Here is a 25,510-nt window from a genome sequence, read left to right as displayed (position 1 = left end):
GTAAAAGCCTCTAAGACCCAGAAACCTCTCTTACCAGGAAGAAGAGAACTTTGAAAAGTGACAAATGAAGATTCGCATAGATTGTGCCCTGAGTCTCTGGGTGACGCGATGTGGTTATCCCGTGCGAGAAGACCTTTTCAGCAGTCTAGACCACTAGACATATCCTCACAGATCACGCCGTCGAACAACCATGAGCAACACGTTAGTCTCAGGGTTATAGAGGCTCTGACCGATATGAGCGTTCATCTATCGACGGCAGAAATCGATGCTGTAATAGGCCTGTTGATGCTGCGCACACAAACCTCAAGCCCTTGCCAGTTTTCATCACCAGTCCAGGCCGCCGACTATAGGGAACGAACAGCTTCGGGAGCTGAGAAACATCGGGTTATTACTACCACAAAAGAGCTTCCGTGCACAAGACAGATAGTCGGTATCCATAGAAGAGTTGTGGTGCTTCCAACTTCGCAAGTCCCTTATAAGAGGTCTTCATATCAGACGCTGTCCTGCTCCCGTGAGGACCCTGCTGCTGATCAAATCAACACTACCCACCACCATCATGCGGGGAATACCTGCGTCTTGTCGCCTCCTCCAACTCTATCTCGGTCGTGCCACAACATTACTCCTCAAGCAGATAGTTCCAACGTTGACGATCTCTATTCACAGCGGCCAGCGGTCAAGAAGAGGAAGTGCATCTCGAATGGTTCTCAACCACAACACTTCGAAACTGAAGAAATACCCTCCTCCTCTCACACTGGCAACACCCTTCAAAAGACGCAGCATACAGCACGCACATCACTCCTACCCCAGCCAGCCGTTACCAACCCAGAAGCACCAACATCACAAAGCAAGCCAACACTCATTCTTACAACCCCTAGCCCTCTGAGCCCTCGGCATCAAGATCAATCACAAACAAAATCACAATCACCTCCTCCAGGTTCACGGTCTCACTTCATACAACCCCACCAATCTCTACCCCAATACCACTTTAGAGTCGCAACTCCAACAACTCCAACCCAAAAAGCAACAACAAACTTCCCCAAGAAACGAAAGAAATACGGCACAGCCTACGAAGTCTCCCGCGCCCGCCAAATCCAAGCGACGGGCGTTCCCGGACCGTGTCACTCGTGCGCTCGTAGACAGAGACAGCTGGATGAGGTAGCTGCTGCTGCTGGGAATGTCGGAGGGGGCCTGATTGGTACAGGTACGCGTAATGGTATAGGACGTTTCGCGAGGCCTCAGAGGGGTGATGAGTTCTTGCCTTGTACGGTTTTGAGCAACGGTAGCGGTCACGCCGATGGTGGCGGGACGGGTAATGGTGGTGGTATTCAGAGAAGAAATGGAAATGGTGGTAATCGTGGGACTGGGACTGGGCCGACACCCTGCGCGAGGTGTAAGAGTATCAAGATGAAGTGTGAGGGTTAACACTTGGTGTACGTCGTGGTGTGGGTTAGTTAGGTGTGACCTTGTTGGTACAAATCGAAGGGATCCATGGAAACAGATAGCTGAAGTGGAATGAGGAGATTTGAAAGCACTAGGTTGTCTTGAGAGACTGTAAAAGCGTTCCATTCCACGAGTTTGTGATGTCGACCTTCCCTTTGATAGCTCGAGGATCATCTCATACCCGCAGCTACTTATGATTGGTTTTAGCTTTGATCGCATGTAGATTCAACACGACGCCTCTCCGTCGCCAGTTGAGCTTACATAGACTGTGATACCCCTATCAATACGTGATGTGGGATTCGAATACCCAAGCCCTTCCGCTAAGCCAAGTGCTACTCCTGAGACAAAGCAACGTTCATTAGACTTACAACATTAAAGCGTCAGAGGAAGGGTAAGTACGGTACATACAGTAAACGCTCAATTAGAAGAAAACCTCACTGATTTGTGATGTCCATGGCAGGCGCAGCATGAAGCACATGGGTACCATCGACACTTGTCCGCGGCCGTTCTTGTGGAGCTAACCAAAGGAACCATGACCACCAGTTTCATCCCTTAGTGCAAACGATACCACTCAAACGTAGAGCAACAGATAGGGCCGGACTTCAACGTGGTACTTGTGAAAGTGATTCCTTGGTTCTTTCATAAGCACAAACAACAAACAAGCATAGCGCTCAGTAGTTATACCATAGGTATCATGACAACTCTTTCCCAGGTAGGAAGAAGACCTCAGCCCCAAGCAAACATAACAAACACACCCTCCTGGTCTTTCCGGTGTTACCTCACATCAACAAACGCCAGGCACCGAGCAACAACGCAGCAAAACCAGTGCACACGCCCATAAGCCACTGCAGCGTCTGGAACTTGACTTGTTCCAACTGCTGCCTCAGCGCTGCCACTTCCTGCTCGATTTTGGTCTCCGTCTCCTTGATCTTGAGCTCCTGCGACACGGCCTCCTCGCGGATGCGGCCCTTCTCCAGATTCAGGTCGAGCCGGACGCTAGCCTGGGTACGACCGATCTCGTCGCGTAGCCGGCTGTTGAGCTTGGCAATATCATTGGTCAGCCGTTCGTGGGCGGCCCGGGTGGTGTTCGACTCGGTGCTGTCGGCCGAGAGTAGCTCGCTGCGCAGCTTGGCGAAGTCGACTTTTTGCGTGTAAGTCGCTTTGGCGGCGTCTTCGCGGAGGACCATGGTTCGGGTGAGGTTTTGTATGCTGCTTAGTGAAAAGAGGAGTGGTTAGTGTACAGAGCGGGACAATAAGGGGTGTCGAAGAAGAAAAGGGGGTGGCTGATGAATAATGTGAGCTTCACCTTTCTTCGATCACGTCGTTCAGGACTTTCATCATGGCCACTGATTGCTCTTCTGTGAACCCATCTTCTTGTAGGCGCTGGACAAACTTGAGTGTGTCGAAGTGGTGGTCGCGCCTTCGTGCCGCGGAAGCATGGAATGAGCGTCTTAGACTTGGGTTGCGGGCGATTATGTTAAGCGACCGCGGCTTGTTGCTCGGTGCGGTACATTGGGCATGATCAGTCGGCTGGCTCGAGTGAAAGGACCTTGAAGAGCAGAGGGGTTGCCATATTCGTGGTTGCTGATCGTGGGCTTGCAGGAGAATGGACGGAACAGTTCTGGCTACGTTTGGCGAGAGATGACCCTGCCAGCTCAGCCGTGGGAGTAGGAATCGTGGGAGGGATTGCGCAGTGTTCATTGTCTTTGGTGGTTTGTCTTGGGTTCGTTTTGCGTGTACTTTGATAACAGGTAGGGAGCGGTTCGGTCTGGTGGATGTTCTGCAGGAACGAGGGTAACTGTGTTGTCGAAACTGGGATACAAGAAGTGTTGGAGCTTTTCGGAGATTGAAGGTATGATGTCGTTGCAGAACGCAAGTCACCACGTCAGTCACACATTCAGATGATCGGGATCTTGCCCGGCATTCGGAAGGGGCAGTGACATTGACGAGGATCCATGCGTCCAATCTCCATAGCCGGCCCCACCTGTGCCGGCTTTGGCCGCGTTCTTGGCATTCTGGCTGAAAGGCGGATCCGCATTACGCCGGGCGCTCATTCTTGTGGCTGGTGCAGTACCTGACAGTGAGAATCGTCCCGCCAGAATTGGACCCCACCTCGACTTGCGCTGGTAAGCCACAGCCAACTGGTCTGCTGCGTGCACGTCCCCTGCCCGCCTGGCCGCCCATAAAAGTAGCCGAAAACTTTTTCGATTTTGGACTTTTTCTCCCTTTTTTCTCCAATTTTTACAACGCATTATATCACATTCTCGGAATGCAACTTGGATGCGAGGTCCCCGGATTCGTTCGGAGCTGACCCAGGACCAATTCATCAATTTCGAACAGAATGGAGAACAGACATCAGCGAACAATCTTGGGTGCGGTGCTTTCCTTGCCCTTCGTGGCTCCATGGAAAGGGTCGCAATGATTGGGCGTACATACCTACACCGATGTGCTTTGTGATTTGATATGAATTTTTACATTTGTGAACGAGTGTTCCGTGTCATACGTACCAAGTAGCGGCGTACTGCAAGCTCGTAGACAATCGAAGAGACTGAATGTCTACCCGCGTGTACACGTGATGTTACGGAGCATTCGGGTTGAAGACGGTTGCGATAAGTCCTCGGAAGGGGTTTTGTGCCTATTATCGGGATCCCACATCAGATCCATTCCGTTCATGAAAGGAATTCAAAGTGGCACAACTTCTGGTTGTTGACCTGCTTGATGTTGAGGCTTGGAAAACGTCGTTCTGATCCAGGCAATGTTGCTCGACTAAGACAGTCTTCATTGATACTTCCAGTATGAACTCAGTATCGACGCTTTGAAACTTTTTCCTCTTCTCTCTTCCTACGTAGGGGTTCTGAAACGAAGTATCAACGGGAATGAAATGTACCTTTGGGACTTGCAACGGTCAAAGTGCACTTGGTGATGACCGAACCTGGCTGAGGACAACAGCCTGACCTGCGAAACAGGATGACAGGTGGGAGAGACTGGAGGCTGGCCGACCCAGAAGGCCAGTGCATTCCTACATCAGCGCACTTGAATGTTCACTGCTTCACGCTTCCCTGTTATACACATTGTAATGCCGCAATCGTTCCATTTCGTTAGAGGTATCAATACTTCTAACCTCGACGATCCATTGGGCAGGCTTTACTGCTATGGTAGCCACCAAATTGTCTGAACAAACTAGCATGTCATGATGCCAGTCGTGGTGCTGATTCAAATGGCATGTTCACGGGAGTATGATGAACAATAAAGTATATCACCCTTCTAGTTCCACCTGGGTCAATGGATTACTATCGATATCGGTTGCTACTCTCGACGCTTAGATCTGATTAAGAAAACCCTATCGCTCGCACGATCCGTCATTTCTCTTTTCTCTCTTCACCATTTTCCCACCGGTCTGGTCAGTGTAATCCAGATCTTAGCGTCGAGAGTAGCAACCGATATCGATAGTAATCCATTGACCCAGGTGGAACAGTTGGGTGATATACTTTATTGTTCATCATACTCCGCAGGCAATTATTCGCATTTCCAAGGCAAAAACCAGTCAAAGTCATGTTACTTCAAACTCAAAATGTTTGCAATCACGGTTTGCGAGCTATACGGTTTGAGGAGGACGCCTAAGAGTTTACCATGTAATGAAATGAAATCACTATTTTGCTTCATGCATACATGAGGTATCGAGTGCTACAAGCTCCACTCTCTGCACGCTGCTTGGGCTTTTGAAGGGCCCGGCCCGGCGTCCCTCGATGTGCCCAAATTGTGTTTGGAGGGATTGATGTTCATGTCATCCATTCCTCCATCCAGCTCTTCATATCAAAATCCATGTGCCATATAATCATTCCCAAGTAACAAAAACCCGGCCGGACTCCGAACAACGACGCGCCGTTTCTCTTTCTTTTTGAAAATGTTCGTCTCGTCGTGGAAGCATAAACACAATTTGGTCGGTAGCTCTGTTGCGTGACACTCGAACTGCCTCTATTTCCTCGAGTCTTTAACGATGGAATGACAGCCTGTTATTCGATTATCTAGTTGCTTATTTGTCGCCGGGCTTGGCGATGCGGCAGACGAGGTCAGAGCCATCGACGGAGTCACCCTCGCGGACGGCAAGGGAGGAGACAACACCGTTGTGAGGAGCGGAGATGACCATTTCCTATAGGATACGAGTTAGTATTGAGTCATCTGCGTACAGGGGTGTAGTGGACAACGTACCATCTTCATCGCGCTGAGAACGGCGATGGGATCGCCCTTCTTGACCTCGGTACCGTCGTGGACGCGGAGCTCAACGAGAACACCGGCCATGGGGGCGCCGACCTGGCTGGAGTCGGTAGGATCGGCCTTGGGCCTGCTCACATTCTCGACCGACGCCTTCTTGTCGTCGACGGTAACCTGGCGGACCTCACCGTTCATCTCGTAGAACACCTCACGCTGGCCGGTGTTCTCAGAGAGAGGACCGACAGCGAGGAGCTTGAGAATGAGGACCTTGCCCTTCTCAAGCTCGACGTGGAATTCCTCGCCGATCTCGGGCCTGGACAGGAAGTACTTGGTGGGAAGGACGGAGAGATCACCGAACTTGGCCACGAATTTCTTGTAGTCCTCAAAGACCTTGGGGTACATGACGTAGCTGGCAACATCGCACTCGGTGACGCTGCCGAACTTACGAGCGAGCTCCTTACGGACCTTGGGGAAGTCGATGGGCTCGAGGAAGAGACCAGGGCGAGCGTCGAGCTTGCGACGGCCACGGAGTGCCTTGGTACGGAAAGGCTCAGGGAAACCGCCGTAGGGCTGACCCATCATACCCTCGAGGAACTCGAGGACGGAGCCGGGGAAGTCGAGCTCGCCAGCGCGGGCCAAGACATCATCCTTGGACAGCTTGTTGGAAACCATGAACTGAGCCAAGTCACCAACGACCTTGGAGGTAGGAGTGACCTTGACAATGTCACCGAGGAGGTCGTTGGCCTCCTCGTAGGCCTTCTTAGTCTCAAGCCACTGAGAGCCGAGGCCAAGCTGAGAGGCCTGGAACATCATGTTGGTGAGCTGACCGCCAGGAATCTCGTGCTCGTAAACCTCGGGGTCAGGGCCAGTGAGATGAGCCTCGAAGGGCGAGTAGAGGAGACGGAGCTGAGACCAGTAGGTGTCAAGAGCACGGACATGGTGGACGTCGAGACCAGTGTCCTTGTCAGTGCCATCAAGCGAAGCAATGATGGCGTTGATGCTGGGCTGAGAGGTCATGCCAGACAAGCTGTCAGTGGCAGCATCAACAGCATCAGCACCAGCCATGGCACAAGCAACCATGGAGGCGACACCAGTACCTGCGGAGTCGTGAGTGTGGACGTGGATGGGGAGGTCGGGGTACTTCTTGCGGATGCTGCCAATGAGGAGGGTAGCAGCGTGGGGCTTAAGAACACCAGCCATATCCTTGATACCAAGGACATCAATGTCAAGAGCGACAAGCTCGTCAACGAGCTTGAGGTAGTACTCAAGGTTGTACTTCTTTTTGGGGTTAAGCATGTCACCGCTGTAGCAAACGGTACCCTCGCACACACCGCCTGCCTTCTGGACAGCCTTGATACCAACCTCGAGCTGGTGGATGTCGTTAAGGGCATCGAAGACACGGAAGATATCGACACCGTTCTTCTTGGCATGCTCGACGAAGTGCTCAATGGCGTTGTCGGGCAGGGAAGCGTAGGCAACACCGTTGGCGCCACGGAGGAGCATCTGGAAGGGAATGTTGGGCACAAGCTTGCGCATCTTGCGGAGTCTGTCCCAAGGATCCTCGTAGAGGAAACGCATGGCGACATCGAAGGTGGCACCACCCCAGCACTCCAAGGAGTAGAGGTTGTGGAGAGCATGGCTGGTCTCTTTGGCGATGTTCAACAGATCGACCGTACGCACACGGGTGGCAAGGAGAGACTGGTGGGCATCACGCCAGGTGGTGTCCATGAGAAGGCAGCCCTTGTAGTCGCGGACAGCCTTGGCGAAGGCCTTGGGGCCCTGCTCGAGGATGATCTGGCGCCAGCCCTTGGTGCAAGGCTGACTGACATCGATCTTGTTGCCAGAAGCATCATGGAGCTCGGGGATGATGATATCACCCTTAAACTTGGGTTCACCGATCTGACCCTTGATGCTGCTGCCGTTGACGGCGACATCGCCCAGATAAGCAAGGAGCTTCTGAGCACGGTTCTGGCTTCCAACTAGGTCGAAGAGCGACGGCGTATCATCAATGAAGGTAGTCCAGCAGTTGCCCTCGATGAAAGTCGGGTGTGTGAGGAGAGAAGCCAAAAATGGAATGTTGGTCTTGACGCCGCGAATACGGAATTCGATCAGGGCACGCAAGACCTTGCGTCGGGAAATCTCAAAGGTGCTGAAAAAAAAGGAATTTAATGATTAGTACAAGTCTTGACACAGAAATAGTGGCCCAGTCTTAACACGAAGACAGTGGCCATGAAGGTTGGGATCGGCCATGAACTGCGTATTAACTTACCTGCCACGGCAGCTCACTTTCACTAACATAGAGTCATAGACTGTTCCAAAAGTTAGTGGATCGACCAAGAGGTTGATCAAGAGAAGAGGTAAGAAGACCGAGAGGAGACCCGGTCATGAGCAGAATCAAAGGCCACGCAGCCTCCAAAAGAAGAAAGCGCAGATAGATACTGCCGATATGTAGAGATGGAGTGACTTACAAGCTGTTCAAGAAGTTAGCGAGAGTTCAGAACATGATAGGTGTGTGGTGATGATTCGAGTTGACGACGGCGAGGGTGAAGATATGTTTATGTGTTGAGGCTCTACATGACGCACGGTCCAGCCCCCTGACAATTTGTGGGTCTTCTGGGTCGGCCCCACACTAGTGAGTCCAAACACCTGCCATTTGTTTACCGCGAAACAAATGCTTCAATGTGAAGGAACAGGCCGCCGGAAATTGAGGTGTTCTTCTCAAATTTGCATGCAGTTTCTTGATGCAAAAAAGCCTCGAGCTGATGTCAAAAGGCCTGCAGAGAGCAGTTGATGCCATTCCTCAGATATCGCGATGCATCTGATTGGTGCAAATATGCGTCGAGAGATACCAGGAATGCTTCATAGAGGGCAGAAACTCATCAAGTGATGCATTTGGGTTCTTGGGGTCCTTGGGAAAGGTGTTTGGGGCATGAATGGGGAAAGGGGAAATCACTTACGAGTAATGACGGCACCAGCAAAGCCGTTACCGCCGTCGAGACGGACACCGTTACCACCAGCGCTGCGGTAGACTTCAATCTTGCCAGTATCGGGCTGGAAGTTCTTGGCGGGATCCTCAGTGGTGATACGGCACTGGATGGCGAAACCACGGGTAGTGATGCGGTCCTGGGTGAGACCAAGCTGCTCAAGAGTAGCACCAGCGGCGATCTGGATCTGGGCGGCGACAATGTCGATCCCGGTGATCTCCTCAGTAATGGTGTGCTCGACCTGGATACGGGGGTTGATCTCAATGAAGTAGTAGCGGTTCTGCTGGTCGACAAGGAACTCAGCGGTACCGGCATTGCGGTAGTTGACCGACTTGGCGAGCTTGACGGCATCGGCCAAGATAGCATCGCGAGTCTCGGTGGGAAGGTCCTTAGCGGGGGCAATCTCGACGACCTTCTGGTGGCGACGCTGGACGGAGCAGTCACGCTCGTACAGGTGGACAATGTTGCCGTGGTTGTCACCAAGAAGCTGGACCTCGATGTGCTTGGGCTTGTCGAGGAAGCGCTCGACGAAAACGGTGCCGTTGCCAAAGGCACTCTTGGCCTCGGAGGTGGCGCGCTCGAAGGACTCCCTCAGGGAAGCCTCCTCGCGGACGACACGCATACCACGACCACCTCCGCCATAGGCAGCCTTGATGATGATAGGGAAGCCGTACTTGTCGGTAAAGTCCTTGACGGCCTCGAAGGTGTCGACAGCACCCTCGGTACCAGGGACGACGGGGACACCGGCGGCAATGGCAAGCTTGCGAGCAGAGACCTTGTCACCAAGGGCGTCGATCACTTCGGGCGAAGGGCCGATAAACTAAAGAGAACAGGTTAGTGCTCATGCACTCCTCATTGGGCGAATCACATGAACCCCGCGCTCTAGCTGGGCGTGGTCTGGGCAACTCACGATAAGACCGGCCTTCTCAACCTTGCGAGCGAAATCAGCGTTCTCAGAGAGGAAACCATAACCTATGGGAGGATCAGTAAAAGCGACGTCAAGGCCTTCAGGTGAACGGTTCTATCCTACCGGGATGGATCATCTGGGCGCCATGGTCGACGGCAATCTTAACGATCTCGTCGGAGGCGAGATAAGCACCAACGGGGGTGTATTGTCCACGCTTGCCAATGACGTACGCCTCATCGGCCTCTGCGTTTCTAGCATCAGTAACTGCAACTGTGACTGTATCGCTCGCCAGCCAGGGCGCTGGCGTTGGCCTTGGCCCAGGCTAACTCGACGATGAGAGATTGGGGGAAGGTGAAATCGCGCATACTCTGTCTGTGCATGGAGAGGCGGTCCTCATAACTGATAAAAGTTAGACGGTGATCGAACGAAACGGATTTTGGTATATGGATTGGAAGAAGCGCTTACCTGAAGATGGCAATGGTGTGAAGAGACAACTCGTGAGCCTGCGCAGTTTTCAAGGTCAGCCATGTCCACCACGAAAACATGCACGGCAAGAATACTGGTAACTCACAGTTCTGAAGATCTGTATGGTGGTATCAAAAGTAAGTACGATGTTCATCTCATGTTGTAGTGGTCATGGCGGTTGGACATACACGAATGGCTGAATATCACTGTTAGCGCATCGCTCGGGGAAAACGTGATGGGGCAGGTCACTACTTACGAATTTCACCACGGTTGGCAACTGTTTCGCATGAAGAACCGACGTTAGTAACTTGCTCCATACAACCTCATCGACTTCTGCGCGCAGAGGTTCAGTTGATCGCGACACTCTTGCAAGCAGCCGGCAACCGCACACCAAGCACGTCCCGTCTCTACGGAATGCGAATGCGACTAACCCAGAATCTTGTTCAACTGCATAATAGTCGAGTTGGCCCGGATGCGGTGGACGGTCTGGGCCTCCTTGGAGACATCGCCCTCCTCGAACACCTCCGCATACTGGTCGGCAGGCTTGTCGGAGGCCATCTTGACTCAATTGACACAATGTCGTGGTTGTTGAAAAGAGAAAAGCTGGTGAGGTAGCGAGTTTGGAGGGGGAGCGGGCTACTTGAGTCTCAAAACAATGACGAGGGGTCTGTCCTGGTGGTGGGGTTATCGGGCAGGGTTACGGCGCGACGTGCTGCACCCAAACAGCGACGAGACAGACTAGGTTGGATTGGCTGTACCGAGCACATTGTACACCTTTACATGGATAACACGCTAGTTTCGTAAGTACAGCCAAGACAAACTTACAGAGCCCCGGTTAGATCTAGATGATGGATGGGTACCTTGCTGCTCAGACTACTATGCACTACACTAACCGGGGGGGCCACTCGAAAGCGAAGTCTACGTTTGGTGATATACACTACACAGAAGGGCAGAGGGCGGTCCAGGAACTACGGGAGGGACACACTGCTTGGCCGAACAGAAAAATAAAGCAAAGAGGGCAAAAATTGATGGAGGTAAGACTTCAGAAGAGGGAGAGGCCTGGACGAAGACGCGGCTTATGAGCGGATTTCTGTCTAGCGACATGGAAAAAGTGGCAGAAAGAGTCAGACTCGACCATCCATGAAGCTCGTCTACCGGAGCGGGACCTAAAAAAAAATGGACAAAACTCACGCCAAGGAGAAGAAGACGATTCTGGTCCTGACAGTAACCAGCTTGAACAAGGATCCCCGTTGTAAGTCAACCTGCCAGTCCCATCTTGCGATTCATCGTCGCTTTGTGGGGTCGTTACTTATCATGGCTTTGACGGATCGATGCCATGCATCGCTTCCACTTGCTAAGATCATCTGCGGTGGCCGGGGGCTATACGTAGTGTACTGCGTAGACAGGAGTTCTTGGTGGCGTACATGTACCTCTACCCCTCTCAAGTGAGACCTCCAGATCCTCAGCCCACCCGCTACTTTCTTGAGTCTGCCGCTTCCAAGCGTCTTGATCAAGAAAATTCCGCAAGCCAAGACCCCGTCTGGTGACTCAAGCTTATGACATAGAAAACTCACTTATCTCTTTTGCAATAGCGCTCTGCAACGGCATGTCATCACACACAAAAGGTCAAGATGGGATAGTTTGTACACCACTATGTACACCACAATATGCAAAGCTCTGAAACTGAGCCGCGAAGAGGCATGCATGCTGCAGTCACGCCCGCGGATGAGGAGCGTGAAACATCACCATTGACGAACAATAGAACCACCGTGACATTATTTGACATAACATACGTTTGGTAGCCAGGCTTGCCGCGCTTGACATCCATGATGTCAACCAAAGAGGGCCCGGCGCCGAAAGGGAGCCCCGCATTGGGAGAATGCCATTCATCGCACCTGTTGTCAAACTCCTCCTACTGGCTCATGTTGCCTCTTTGTGTAGCCAGACAACGATGAGTAGTCAGACAGGTTCATAGCGTGCTGGGAAGGCTCACCCTTCATCAATAAAAAGTACTTCGATGTGGGTGATGAAAAAGCCGGCGGCCCGGGGCCGGCCACCAAGGGAAGTGGGGGGCTCTTCGGGGCCCGTGCTGGTCCGGGGCCGGCAGCGGGGATGGATCGAAATGGATGGGTCATCCGGGGCTTGTCATTGGTCCGGGCGGTTCCAGATTCGGTATCGCGAAGACAGACGACACGGCTTCACAGCACGTGCATCGTCAGCGCGAACAACTGCCCCAAAACATGATTTCCTGGGTGTATCGGTACTTCGCGTCTTTCTAGCTGCTGCCTTGTACGCTACCTCTATGGATGGATCCACCACTTTAGCCATCCCCTCCTGCTTTACAGCCCCACTTTCGATTTGGAGACCCCATGTGGAGTTTGCATTGAGGTTTATTTTCACATCCGGCTTACAGTCTGCGTATCTCTGGAGGTGAGTTCTGAGGCTATTCGCACAGCAGGATCCTGCGGGTTGGTAACCAAGAACCTTGCGGGTGTACACTATCTCCTGCATGCCTACTGACACTGTGAGATCCGTGGGCACGTTTCCTTGCAACTTTGGTTTTAACAGTTGCAACCGGCGGTGCGACACCGGAGACTGGATGATCCAGGGCTCTGATATGGTTTGGTACCCATAACTATTATAACGACCGCCTTGCCCTGCATTTGTCTTTCTGGGTCTGTCATCACCTTTTTTTGAGTCATAACAACTGGCGACGGGACTTTTGGTTCGAAGTCTCGAACTCTGGGGCGTCTTCTTTTACCCTTGCAACAACCAGTTCCTCAGCTTTCGACAGAAGCGAGAAATCCGAGTCAAAGGCGAAACACACCATTGACCCAAAAGATCATCTGATAGATCTCGCAACCGATCTCCTCATGTTCTCGCATCAACAACCGAGGATAAGCACGGCATTTTTCGTTCTTACAGACGTTTCGGGTGTTGGCAATCTCTCCAGGGTTGCATTTGGGGGAAGGAAATCTTGCTATAGGCTAGACAGGCACGACAGGGTTGATGAGTGACGACCTAGCTATTTTCGTTTTCGACTCTTGAACTTTCATTGTCGTGGCGGGATGTCTCTTGACACCCCGGCCGATGGCAATACTGTACTGCAGACCATCAATACCAATGGCAAGCTTATGCCTTTGCTTCTCAGCACTATGTGACCATATCTTCATGTTTCGCGTTCATTTTCCGGTGTTCTGTAGTCGAAACTCTGATACTTAGACGTGTGCTCTGCCTAGATTGGCCCATCCTATCCTCTCCAACCGAGAGCCGTAACATATTGAGAGACATACCCCGGAAAATCATGGTACAATAGAGGTACACTAAGCCTTCACAACACAAATCCCCAACGTATCACCAGCAAACGAGCCTCATGTATCATATGCCGTTCTTAGACTCCTTGAGCTTCTTGCGTCACCGCTACTGTTCTATCTAACTAATCACATAATCTTGGTTTCAAGACCTTAGCCGTCACACAGCCGAAACTGTTCGTCCCGGGACAGTCTATCTCAAACACACCGACGACAATTCCAAGCCCACTTGTCTAAAGGGTTGTAGCCAAGCCGATCACTGAAACCAAGTGTCAAAACTGCATAGGGGGCTCCTCCTATCAGCCCTGCAGATCATACGCCTTTTCTTGTCTTGCCTTACCCTGTTTGTCTCTTTTACCTTGCCCATTGAACTTACACTAAACGAAACCAAATAAAAGATCAAATAAAAAAGAAGCCCCTAGGTTTTAACCAGCTGAGGAAGGTGGATTATGTTACATACCTACTACAGTGTACTCTATGTGGTAAAACCGACGAACCCGTTTTTGGCCCTTTTTTTCTCCGCGTGTCGAACGAAACGAACGGGGGGGAGGGAGGGCGGGAACGGGATGGCGCGGGGACTTCGGTTGTGCACATGTGGTCGGGCGGGGCCGGAGCGGGTTTCACCACTTCGCTTCTTCCTCGGTTACATACCGGGACGAGATCCGATCGTTTATAGGTAGACATGGGTTGATTTTCCTTATGTGGCTGTTAGCTTTCTGTACTTTATTTCGCACAGAAGGATTGAACCATGCCTAAAAAGGTATTTGTATTTCCTTTACAATGTCGAACCCGTCTCCCAATGTCATTGTAGCTAGGTATTTCCGTGGATTCGCGAATACGTTCGTCCCCGGGGTCGGTATCTAAAACCCACGAATGACGTTCGTCGACGTACGCGGCTTCGTGTCTACTTGTATCTCGGGATATTCATCAGCACTTCAGATCAAGACCGTAAACATCAGTTAACATATCACACCGCTCCTTAACAGGACTATCAGATAAGTCTCATGACTTCCAGATCCATTCGTCGACAAGATCGCAACAGACAACACCAAAGTCCAACGGCACTACATCGTGGAGTCCAAAGCTGTCCCTCGTGTTTTCCGCTAGTGCTCTCCACCTTGAGTCGACAAGAGACCGAAAGTAATTGGTCGATAGATGATCGCGTGGAGAAAGAAATGCCTGAAGTCACATATTTCCGTATGTATCCGTTGCTCCTCAGCCCATTGATCGCCGTCTCACATGATAGTATCTTGCTGATTTCATGACAGATCTGACACTCGACTCCGTGCTTCTTTCGCAAATGCAAGGTACAGCACAACTTCCGGGCTCTCTTCATGGTGGCCTTCACACACCCTCGAAGGAGACAACATTTCTTGAGGCCCTCTTTTGACTCTTCATGATCGGATCACACCCAGTCCATACCAACATCGACTGACTACCTATCGGTCACGGTCCATCCATCTTGGTCAAGTACTAAAGAGGCACCATGCTTCTTGCTCACCACTCACGCTCTCCATCTCCCTTTACTTCCCAACAACCTCCTTAACCTTAGTCTCAGCCTTGGCCTCCAGCTCCTTCGCCTTGTCCTTACCCGCATCCACTGCCTTCACGAGTCCCTCCTTCTCCTTGCCGCCCCAATAGTTGTACTTCAGGTAGCGATAACCCTGCGTCAACTGGGCCGTCTCGTTGACGGCGTGGCACAGGAACAGGAGGTAGTTCTTGGGTTGCACGGCGAGCGAGTAGCGCATGAAGGTAGCCGAGTAGATGCATAGGGCAAAGGTCATTTTGCCGGAGATCCTATGTAAAAGGTTAGAAAGAGAGGGGTCTGTTGGATTCGTTCAATGTTGTGGTGAGTGGGCGAGAGAGTGAGACGAGAATGAATATCCCAAGGGGCTTATCAAAAGGAAAGGCTGTAGTTTAGGAGGATTGAGACAGAAAGCTCACAACAGATGGGAGTGAGGAACATAGAAGGCAGATAGGTTGAGGTTGGTTGATAAACAAGGGGCACACACAGTTCAGGACTCTTCTGTGTATCCATCACAGCCGCGATGGGGATACCAAAATTAGAGGCAGGGCCCCAGAAGTCTGCGAGCACATTGGTATATCAGCAGCGTGTCCGACGTTTAGTTGCAAGGTATGTCCCATTTCCACCGGTTTGTCCCAACAAGCATCATGCTGCGGCAGCCTATGCAGCGCTACGGTCTTTAAGCATGCCCCGGAAGAATCGTGTCTTTGGTGATGTTCTACCCCTAAACATCATTCACCATGATGCCTATGGCCCGGGTCGTGAGGATGCCCCAGTATTATCGGGGATTGGCCCACCCGGGGGGGTCTGGGATCACGACTCGAGACCAGGCGGGTCGCTCAGCTGGCTGGGGTAAACTGGGATATGGAGACTTACGCGTTGAGCAGACATAGTTCAGAACGGGATGAGACCTGATCTTCGCATTGATCGCTTTCACAAAGGCGGCCATTTTGACTGTTTTGAACGGATTGTATACCGGCTTTGCGTCACTGATAGAGAGATTGGATGGCCCGCGAACACAGCGAAATGTTGCAGAGTTGGGGTTCCGTCCGCTCTCAGCACGGACCCGTTCACCTTCAGGACAGCTGAATGGGTGAGGCTGCCAGATGCTCAGCTCAGCACTGTTATGGAGTGGGGCAGCCTTATGGATCGGAGATACGTACCTGCTTAACAGGGACAGGCAGCAAAACTGTGGTTCTGAACGTGGTGCTATGGTTTTCATTATTTGTAGTGATGTTTGCCATGTTTTTGCAATGCTATATCCCTGATTCATGCTTGAAAAACGCAGGTACTTATCCCGCTCTAAACAAATGTTTTCAGTGAACCACCTAAACGCCAGCGTAAAATTCACACCTCTTGAACCATGGCAGAGCTTCATTTGCTTTCATCCGAGCCCGCTTCATGCAGGGGAGTTCTAGCATGTCTCAGACACAATACACCATCAGATTGGACCAGTAAATTAACGGTAAAATCGAGCAGTCAACCTCCTTATCTGCGGGGAGGCGGGTTGAAGCCAGCGGGGCCACCAGCGCCTGGGGGCGGGAACGAGGGAGGGAAACCAGGGGCACCGGGGAAGCCAGCTGCGGGAGGGAATACAGGGAAGCCGGGAGGAGGAGCTGAAATAAGTGTTAGCAAATAAGACACTGATCAAGTCCACGAGGAATAACTTACGGCCACCACGGCCGGGGAAACCGGGGGGTGCAGCACCGGGGAACCCAGGGAACGGCGGGGGAGGCGCAGCGCCGCCAACACCAGCGGCGGGACCGGCGAGCGAGATAGGAGCGGCAGCACCACGTCCAGCAGGTCGAGCAACACCAGGACCAGCCTGGAGCGTTGAAGCAAGTCCTCCACCAGTCGATTTCCCGAGACGAGCGCTCGGGTCCGCGGGGGGAGGCGATTCGACGGAGAGCGAGACAATGTGGGCACCACGGATGATTGTAAGACCCAATGTGCGCTTCTCCTCCTGTTCGACGGTCTGGACGGCGGGGGCAGACGAGCCAGGGGCGGCAGGCTTGTTTTGTCTCCGCTTAATGCGACGGAACTCTTCAGCATCGGCGAGGACGAGGTTCATGTGCTGCCAAAATGTCAGCAAAATCGGCAAGATTGAATGATACAAGTGTCAGGTTGTACCTTGTCGAAAGCAAGCATTTGTCCGGTCATCTGGCGGCCATCGTTAAGAGTGACACGCATCCGGTAGTTGATCTGTTGGCATGAAAACCGTCAGTTCTTCGTGCCATCCTTGTTATTCAAGATCGATAGTAACTAAGAGCGTGAAGTACGTACGTAACCGGCCTATGATATCGCACCTTGTCAGTTGTCTGGCGTCAACATTGATACGTCAAGCGGCAGCACGGATTGGGGAGCGATGACTTACCATCTTGCCTTGCTTGTTGGTCGACGCCATCTTTGCGACTGTCTGCTACAGAGTAGCTGTTCAAATGGTACAAAAATTAACCGTTTGGTTTCTCGACAAAGTTGCTTGAACTTCGTCGTCGCGTTCTCAACAGCTCTTCGCGGGGAGGCTTCAGAGTCGCGTGTGGTTGGATGATGAAATCAGGTCGATTTCGGTTTTGCAAGGCGCGAGGCTGAGAACTTAACACAGGCGTCCCATTTCACAGCACCTCTCGCCCGCTCCACCAGACAGGCTCGCACGAGCCATCCAGCGTAACGATGCGTGCCAAGACTTTTCCAGTTCTAGGCTTGCGCGCCTTCACTGTCCTCATGCGATTTGCCTGCCGCTCGCCAAGTGGCGGACAGGTGGGGATGGATCCCACATCCCTGGTGCCCACAATCTCAAAATTGCTGAACAAAAATCGTCAACCGCCACGGAAATCTCCCGAGCATCGCGACGGTCAAGTTTCCTTTACGGCGGATTTCGACACAAAACCGGCACCATGGTACGCGATAGCTATCAATTCCGTGGTATCTGGAATCACTTGCTGACGGTCATCATGTAAAAGTCTACCGAACAGAAGGCCCAGAACCCCATGCGGGAGCTCCGCATCCAGAAGCTCGTCCTCAACATCTGCGTTGGCGAGTCTGGTGACAGACTTACCCGTGCCGCCAAGGTGCTTGAGCAGCTGTCCGGTCAAACCCCCGTCTACAGTAAGTTTTGACCTTTTCTCGACGACGTGACGACTATTCTAGAAACGAAGAAATCGAAATCTACACGCAGAAATGATGGCCCTAACACGTCTTCCCCCATCAACCAGGCAAGGCCCGTTACACCGTCCGTACCTTCGGTATCCGCCGTAATGAAAAGATCTCCGTCCACGTCACCGTCCGTGGCCCCAAGGCTGAGGAGATTCTCGAGCGTGGCCTCAAGGTCAAGGAGTACGAGCTCCGCAAGCGCAACTTCTCCGAGACCGGCAACTTCGGCTTCGGTATCTCCGAGCACATCGATCTCGGCATCAAGTACGACCCCGGTATCGGTATCTACGGCATGGACTTCTACTGCTGCATGACCCGCCCCGGTGAGCGTGTCTCCCGCCGCCGCCGCGCCAAGAGCAGAGTCGGTGCCACCCACCGCATCACCCGCGACGACACCGTCAAGTGGTTCAAGTCTCGCTTCGATGCCATCGTCCGCTAAATTGCCCCCATTGCTTCCTGAAAAGGATTGGGTGTTCTAGTTTGGCGACATGGTGGAGGATCTGAAGTTACCGCTTCTTGAGGACCAGAGGGAGTTTTGGGCTCGGCGGCAGTTTCTGGGCTTTCTCCGGGTGGGCGTTATTCTGGTATTGGTTTCGGGAAAAAAAACACCAAATCCAGGATTTGTAGTTGCACCATGATACCTCTTATTGGCGACTTCGTCATTCTAGCTTGATCTGAATCTACAGTCGAGCTGCGGCCTCAGAGACCGACCGGCATTATGCCGGCTTACCCTACCTTCTGAACTCATGTGAATCAAGGATATCTTGTCCTTTGGCCTCTCGAGTGATCAGTTCTATCCCAGTGACAACTTGAACAGCCAGCGATCAATCATCGGCGCGTGGCGCTGCAACAGTCTCCGGCTATGGTTGTTTTGCTCACGATATATATATACTTGACATGTGTAGACTCTGTGGCATAGAAACGGCATGTCCTCTGGCGCCATTGAGTAATTTGGAGGTTTTCATTGCCCTTGGTTGAAGGTAAGATAAGAACGGCCTAACGGCTGGCTCTACATGATGGTTATCAACCGTCGCTGGCTATCATTGCTCAAAGAACGAAGCAGACGGGCTATCTAAGCACCAAGCGCTGCATGATCATTGCCATTGGGATGGAGTATGTACGGATACCACATCATTGTTGCAACCGCTTGGCATTTGTAATGCTGCTCCGACCGTGGGGGAGTCTTGTGGACGATAATGCCAGTGGTGGGGGTTGTCTTCAAGACTATCTTCGTATAGTTACTATACCAAGCACAGCTGCTGCGTGATGCTAGGTAAAGGGGCATGTTTTCTTGCTTTGTAAAACTCCGGAGCACGTTGGAATCTCTCCTTGAGGTCAAGTAACAGAGGGTACCTGATACGAACCATAAAGTGGCACGTTTAGACCATGACACGTAGTAATCAGAAGTCAATCAAGTCGAAGAGCTCTGATTATGAAATAAGATATCATACATGAAATTTATAACAGACCACGAGCCTCTAATGATCTGGCCAACATGAAAAGCAATAAACCCTGCCATCCGTCTTTCCCTCTTGTTTCCCTTTTTTCATCCCACAGACATTCGCAAAAAGCCATTTACATCTCTCATCTGTATGGGTTGTTTTATCCTCCAGGTCATTGAAATCGTGGCATATCAGCAAGATTGTCGTCCACCATGAGACAGCCAAGCGGAACAGCATCAACAGGATCCAGTTAAGGGGTACCTGAAACTCCAGAATCCTGATGGTCTTCACTGTGTAACAGGAGGAAACCGGATGCGATCCGTCCAGGATCATGGATGCATGGAGAAACTACCAGGGTAGCCCTCTAGAAGCCAAAACCGGTAGGCTGCGGCACAAAACCGTTGGTTTGTCCGTAAGGAGCTGGGGATGCCTGGCCGGGGCCGGCAGTGATCATAAGCCGGTTGCCAAGAATGGGCGTGTTGTCCTCGACCTTCTCCTTCTCCTGCTCCTTAGCCTTGCGAGCCTCGTTGTCGGCCTTCAGAGAAGCGAGCTCCTTGGTCTGCTGGCAGAGCATGTTGATCATATAAGGCATGGTAAAATCATTGAGACCATTGCGCCAAGAAAGCTCCAGGACAAGGTCGGGCCTGATAAGGTCATAGCAGGCATAAAGCATACCAACGTAGCACTCGCGGTTGCCAATGTCGACGAACTAGAGAGATAAATGTCAGTAAGGGAAGCCAACGTGACTTGATGAGCTTGAAAAGAAAAATAACTTACGTAGCGCAGAAGCTCCTCAACAACTTCCGTCTTGCCGGAGATGGCGGCCGTCTCAATAGCATCCTTCCAGAGCTTATCCTGCTTGGAAAGGTTGATGGACTTCTCCCAGCGCTTGTTCTTGCGGTAGATGCTGGCAGCAATTTGGCGGAAGAAGACAAGGTCGTGCTTCTCCAGACGACCGGCAAGGTCCACGGCGTCGTAGTTGTCGTAGTTGTTCACAGAGTCGCGCAGAGTCTTGTAGTCCTCCTCCTCAATGAGAAGATCATTGATCGCGTCGTTAACGGTCCGCTTGTTTTGAGATTGGACGCTAAGGAGGAAAGGCTTGATCAGGGGCAGGTTATCGGACTTCTGGAACATGCGGACAACACGGTTGACATCGATGCGCGGGGTCAAAACCTGGAGAAGATCAGTGAGCAACGAGGGATGTTGCTCCAGGTAGAAATTGATGGCCTTGTAGTAGATTTCAAGGTTGGCCACCTTGACGGTGATCTCCTTGAACTGCTGATGCTCCCAAGAGTTCTCAGGGCGCTCCATAACGGCGAGAGCAGCATTGTCAAACTCATCGTAGTGGTAGTAGCAGAAGACCAGCTCAGGCCACAAGTTGGCTTCCTCGCAAGCACGGATCATCTTGGGGAGGTTCATTCTGCTCCAAAAGAGTTTGAGGTGCTCCATAAGGCGCTCGGGGTGGTACTTAGACAGCGCAATACCCAACTCGGTGAACATTCCCATGTGGGCGCGCTCCAATCCAAGACCCTGCTCGAGCAAGCTGATGAGCTCATCAAAGTAGCCGTTTGTCTCGTACTGCTTGACAAGAGCCTGGAGTTGCTCAGCATCGACAATAAGGTTGAGACCGCAAATCTGAGCAAGACGGAACTCCTTCTTGTTGACGCAGGCCTCGTGGACCTCCTTCCACACCTTGATGTTGTTGGCCTTGCGGGCGCAGTCCACAGCCGCCTGGTAATCGGACAGGTGGACAAGAGTAGTGGCAAGCTTAGCCCAGTTGGAAATGCTGGTGTAGAAGATTTTGGCAGCCTCAAAGAAGCCCTCGGCGTACGCCTTGTCACCAGACTCCTCAACATTGGCAACATTGGTAGCGCGCAGGAACTCTTCAAGCTCAGGAAGCTGATCAAGGCGGGCGTAGCAGAAAGCAAGAGCAGTGTCAATGACAGGCTCCCGAAGGGTCTTGCGGGCCATACGGAGGTACTTGATGAGCTCTTCGTTCTTTCCAGCAGCAACGGCAACCTCGATCACTTCCTCGTAGTTCTTCGGATCCTCGGCCTTGATGTAGGATTCAATGGAATCGCTGACGCGGAGACCATCAAGCTGAGCCTTGGCAACCTTGCTCCAAACCTGGGGAATATCAACCTCCTCGGCGTATGCTTGAGCACGATCAATGCTAACGACGTGCTCAACAAGAACATTGACAGCGGCCTCCTTGTTGTCAATCTTCTTGTAGACCTCAAAGGCTTCCTCGTGCAGGCCAACCTCAATACAAACATTAGCAATCTCGTCGGCGGCGAAGTTGTCGAGCTTGTGAATGTAGTCCATCACACGGGCCTTGTCAGCCTTGGCGGCAGTGAAGATGAGCAAGTTCTGCAGGTTCTGGTTGTCGCTGAAAGGCGACGGCTCCAGGACAATCTTCTCCAGCAGCTCAATAAGCTCGCCAGGCAAGTCGGCGTTCAGAAAGCACGTAACAGCCTCGGAAACCTTGGCGGGATCAGTCGACTCAGGAACGGCTGTCGAAATGACTTGGTCCACGACAGAACGACGGTGGACGTTGTTCTCGCTGAGCACAAACATCCAAAGTTCCCTATCAGCGCGCTCCAAAAGATACCTTGCCTGGGCCTTGTACATCTGGTTCTCGTTGGTGATGTTCACGAGTTCGAGGTCATTCTGGCCCTTGCGATAGGCAATATAGGCCAAGTTGGGATCGCGCTTCTCGCAGTACTTTCCGACAGTGAGGGTATCATACTGATCGTTCTCCTTGAGGAACTTCTCTGGGTTGTTGTTGGAGTCAATGTATATCTTGGCGAGAGCGTTGTAAACAGCCTGCTGCTGGTTACCGGCAGCGAGGGTAGCCTCCAGGAAGGGCAGGAGTAGCTTAAGGCGGTTACGAGTCTCAACCTCCTGCACCAGCTCATCGATAGGGATAGATGCGGGGTTGACCGTGCTTAGGAGATTCTTGATGATGCTTTCATCACAGTCCACATCGAGCAATCCTCCGATGACACCAGGAGTCCTGCTCGGGTTGACCTGCTGCACGTAAATCTCAATGGACTTGAACTGCTGGTGCTGGTACAGGTAGAGGACCAGGTCATGAACAAAGTTGAAACGATCGCAGACAACCATCAAAGGAAGCATCTCGCTGAGCTTGGCCTCCTTGAGGAAGTTCTTCACCTTCTCGGGGTTGTAAACGCTGTTGTCGCGGCAGATACGCTCAACCTCGCGAATTTGTCCCATCTTGGTGGCAGCCTCAATGTACTTGAATACAACTTCAGGGTCCTCGGTGACATTGACGACACTGGCAAGGAAGTAGTAAAGACCTTCAGCAGTCTTGTACTTCTCAAAGAGGTCAATCAATTGCTGCGCGCCGAGGAGCTCCGCATACTTGGTTGCGACTTGAACGACAGTCTGGAGATTCTGGCGAATATTGTGCTTCATCATGGCGTCCAGGCAGTCAAGCGATTGCTCAACAGACAGCGCCTTGAAATACTCAATCAACCATTCGGGGTTGTAGTTAGGCATTCCAGGGATGTTGACAATAACCCGCTTGATGGACGCAGGATCCTCATAGAGCTCCAGGGCCTTCTGCAAAAGACCTGCTTGCTCGCAGAGGTTCGCAATGTGCGCCTTGTCAAAGTGGGAGAACATGTCGTTGCCAAGAATGGCGTCAGCAACCTGGGGGGCGTTGACGAGGTTCATCTCCAATAGACGAGTCTGAAGGTGGGCATGCTCGGGCTTGTTATCCTTCAGAGCGTCAAGCAGGAAAGCAGTTGCTTGCTGGATCATTCCTTGAGACTGGAAGATGTCAACCACCTTCTCGAAGTCGACCAGCGGGCCGCCTTCGTGATTGGCAAGCGTCGTGGCAAACTCGGCACCCTTCTCAGCATTGACACGGACAATGTGGTGGAGAAGCTGAATAAAGTCAGGCTGGTAGTTGGCTTGACTGCAGTAGGGCAGAATCTTCTCAAACTGACCAGTCTCGGCAAACCCAGCAACAACCTTGTGAGGAGCGTTGGCCTTCAAATAGATGGCAAGCGCCATGTTAATGTCGTGGGGCCGGACCATGTCACCAAGTCTCTCAGAGCACTCGAGCTTGTTCTCGCTGAGCCACTTCTGCAAAAGCTGCTTGCGGTTCTGAGCGAGAACGGGTTGGGCAAGCTCATTGGTCTCGTGCTCGTTCAGCGAACCCTTGTCTAGAAGCATACCAAAGTACTGCAAGATATGCGACATCTGTCCAGGCTGCTGGGGAAGACGCTTGAAGCGCTCGATGGTCTGAGGAGTGCGAAGAAAACCTCGAGGAGAGTTGGCAGCCACCTTGGCGGCCTCTTGGTAGTTGCCATTGCTGAAGAGTTGCTCAAAGCGTTGCTGGTAGAGGTTATCGGCGCCTGGGAGCCCTGCACGAGAAGCCAACTTGATAGCGAGCTCATTGCCGTGTGCCTCGAGGACGTAAGGTACGATTGTGTTCTCATCGGCGCTGACGAAGAGAACCTGTCCCTTGCGGTTGATGCCAATGACGCCGGTCGAATCCTTGTCACCGCAAGCAGTGAAGATAGTATCGCTTGAGATGCGGTTCATGAAGATACATGTGGCAGTCTCGAGGTCGTAGAGGTGGATGAAACCGTACTTGGTGATAAGGTAGATGATACCGTACTTTTGCGAAACCTGGAGGGCGACGGGAAAGTCATTGCTGGCCTCGGGAGGGAAGAAGACGTCCACGGCCTTCTTGGGGAAGACGGGGTTTGTTTCGGGATGGTCGACCTCGACAATGTGGAGCTTTGCGCCGACGGCGGTGCGGACCGCAAAGGTAAACACCTTGGTGTCCTCCGGGGCGCCCTCTAGTCGGAGGGTGCCAAAAGCAGCGGCATGACCCTCAATAGCCTGGCTGATACCGCGGTCTTTGGAATAGAGCTGCATGGCGCCAACAACGCGGCCCTGCTGTTGTGAGATACCGACAACGACCATCCACTTTCCGTCGGCGCTGGTCCGATAATTAATTATTTGGTTGCCCTGGAGATTAGCATTACGATCGAAGACCTTGACCGGAGCGGGCTGGTTCGGGTCGAAGACATCCCAATGGTAGACAGAGCCATCTGTAATCAAACCAAGCGTGGTCTCGCTAACCCACTTCCAGAACAAGACATCCTCGCTCATGTTTGTCGACTTGAGCTTGGCCTTGTTTTCGAGGTCGAAAATCTGGAGTGTGCGCGCCTGAGCCTTGAGGGCAATTACTTGGCGCGTCCAGTGCATTATGGCACTGTCGGCCTTAATGGGACGTCGGATAACATTGTTGCCGTTCTTGAGATCGACGATGATGACTTCAGGGGACGCTGCCTCGTCCTTCTTGTCGCGAATACACACCCAGTTGTCCGATTCTAGGGTCTGGGAGCGGGGGGTTCACGTCAGCAGGGGTACCAGAGGAGGCGCGACAACTGTCACCAGCAGGGTCAGAGCAAGGTGAGGACAACGTACACAGGTGTTGAAAGTGATGGCGGTCTGGTTGATGCCGAGGGCGCTGAGTTGCAGCAGCTCCTGGAATTTGATGGGTAGGGCCTGAGCCATGATGGGCGGTGGTGTTGCGCTAAGCTGCGCGCAGAGTGACGAAGATTAGCAGCCAACTTATCAAAAGCGGCTGGAAGGTGAATCCGCTGGGAAGTAGAAAGATTGGGGGAAATGGAGGCTCGTGAAGCTCCGTGGACTGAATGGAATAGCGGCGAAGTGAAAGGAGGCGGTGGTGGTGGTTGGTTGTACTTTGGGGGAAAATGACTGAGCTCCCGAGAAATGGGGAGGGGGAGGGAGAGGACGGATGAATCAGGTAGGTAGAGGTAGGTAGGAGGTTGGAAGTGGAAGGATTAACCCCAAGGTCCAGAAGGCAGGTACGCAGTAAAACCCGCCGCCAAACTGTGGGTGAGAGGTGAGTCGCGATTTGCCGCTCAGTTACAGATACGTAAAGTAAAGGCGGGCAGGTACCTCGATGTCACCTCACTTCAATGCTCCAGCAGAAAGAATAGAGAAGAATCGCGGTTGTTGAAGGACGCAAAGCAGCAAGAGGAGACGTCGTTTGTTACGGGCAGTTA

At 52.3% G+C, this 25,510-nt stretch overlaps 8 protein-coding genes across 8 annotated transcripts; 3 read left to right on the top strand and 5 right to left on the bottom strand.

The window, feature by feature from the left end:
• Positions 1 to 615: 615 nt before the first annotated feature.
• On the top strand, positions 616 to 1,422 carry NEUTE1DRAFT_16287 (uncharacterized protein; the record flags this gene model as incomplete). Its single annotated transcript, XM_009856601.2, has 1 exon — positions 616 to 1,422. A coding segment is annotated over one exon (807 nt), but the record flags the coding sequence as incomplete, so codon positions are not given.
• A 633-nt stretch (positions 1,423 to 2,055) lies between these two features.
• Positions 2,056 to 3,283, bottom strand: NEUTE1DRAFT_92235 (uncharacterized protein; the record flags this gene model as incomplete). Its single annotated transcript, XM_009858487.1, has 2 exons — positions 2,056 to 2,649; positions 2,747 to 3,283. 2 exons carry the CDS (start codon positions 3,139 to 3,141, stop codon positions 2,220 to 2,222), a joined length of 825 nt encoding a protein of 274 aa, XP_009856789.1.
• A 1,760-nt stretch (positions 3,284 to 5,043) lies between these two features.
• On the bottom strand, positions 5,044 to 10,579 carry NEUTE1DRAFT_150551 (pyruvate carboxylase; the record flags this gene model as incomplete). Its single annotated transcript, XM_009858486.1, has 12 exons — positions 5,044 to 5,590; positions 5,650 to 7,801; positions 7,922 to 7,964; positions 8,610 to 9,456; positions 9,547 to 9,608; positions 9,667 to 9,786; positions 9,911 to 9,942; positions 10,009 to 10,046; positions 10,115 to 10,126; positions 10,197 to 10,204; positions 10,265 to 10,285; positions 10,440 to 10,579. 12 exons carry the CDS (start codon positions 10,564 to 10,566, stop codon positions 5,474 to 5,476), a joined length of 3,579 nt encoding a protein of 1,192 aa, XP_009856788.1.
• A 607-nt stretch (positions 10,580 to 11,186) lies between these two features.
• Positions 11,187 to 11,648, top strand: NEUTE1DRAFT_54771 (uncharacterized protein; the record flags this gene model as incomplete). Its single annotated transcript, XM_009858485.1, has 3 exons — positions 11,187 to 11,260; positions 11,411 to 11,453; positions 11,601 to 11,648. Coding segments are annotated over 3 exons (165 nt in total), but the record flags the coding sequence as incomplete, so codon positions are not given.
• Positions 11,649 to 14,905: 3,257 nt separating this feature from the next.
• Positions 14,906 to 15,793, bottom strand: NEUTE1DRAFT_33744 (uncharacterized protein; the record flags this gene model as incomplete). The annotated part of the gene is made up of 3 exons (XM_009856636.1): positions 14,906 to 15,116; positions 15,332 to 15,404; positions 15,721 to 15,793. Coding segments are annotated over 3 exons (357 nt in total), but the record flags the coding sequence as incomplete, so codon positions are not given.
• A 252-nt stretch (positions 15,794 to 16,045) lies between these two features.
• On the bottom strand, positions 16,046 to 17,405 carry NEUTE1DRAFT_126545 (uncharacterized protein; the record flags this gene model as incomplete). Its single annotated transcript, XM_009858484.1, has 5 exons — positions 16,046 to 16,460; positions 16,516 to 16,918; positions 16,975 to 17,046; positions 17,128 to 17,136; positions 17,219 to 17,405. The coding sequence occupies 5 exons, from the start codon at positions 17,246 to 17,248 to the stop codon at positions 16,333 to 16,335; spliced, it is 642 nt and encodes a 213-aa protein (XP_009856786.1).
• Positions 17,406 to 17,651: 246 nt separating this feature from the next.
• Positions 17,652 to 18,776, top strand: NEUTE1DRAFT_119096 (60S ribosomal protein L11; the record flags this gene model as incomplete). Its single annotated transcript, XM_009858483.1, has 3 exons — positions 17,652 to 17,741; positions 17,805 to 17,949; positions 18,057 to 18,776. 3 exons carry the CDS (start codon positions 17,739 to 17,741, stop codon positions 18,431 to 18,433), a joined length of 525 nt encoding a protein of 174 aa, XP_009856785.1.
• A 619-nt stretch (positions 18,777 to 19,395) lies between these two features.
• NEUTE1DRAFT_92219 (clathrin heavy chain) lies at positions 19,396 to 24,995 on the bottom strand (the record flags this gene model as incomplete). The annotated part of the gene is made up of 3 exons (XM_009858482.1): positions 19,396 to 20,145; positions 20,214 to 24,815; positions 24,906 to 24,995. The coding sequence occupies 3 exons, from the start codon at positions 24,993 to 24,995 to the stop codon at positions 19,801 to 19,803; spliced, it is 5,037 nt and encodes a 1,678-aa protein (XP_009856784.1).
• Positions 24,996 to 25,510: the final 515 nt, after the last annotated feature.

This window comes from Neurospora tetrasperma (genome assembly GCF_000213175.1).
Source record: "Neurospora tetrasperma FGSC 2508 unplaced genomic scaffold NEUTE1scaffold_81, whole genome shotgun sequence".
NCBI lineage: Eukaryota > Fungi > Ascomycota > Sordariomycetes > Sordariales > Sordariaceae > Neurospora > Neurospora tetrasperma.
The sequence above is the reverse complement of the archived record's forward strand: the minus strand, read 5'-3'. Positions and strand labels throughout refer to the sequence as shown.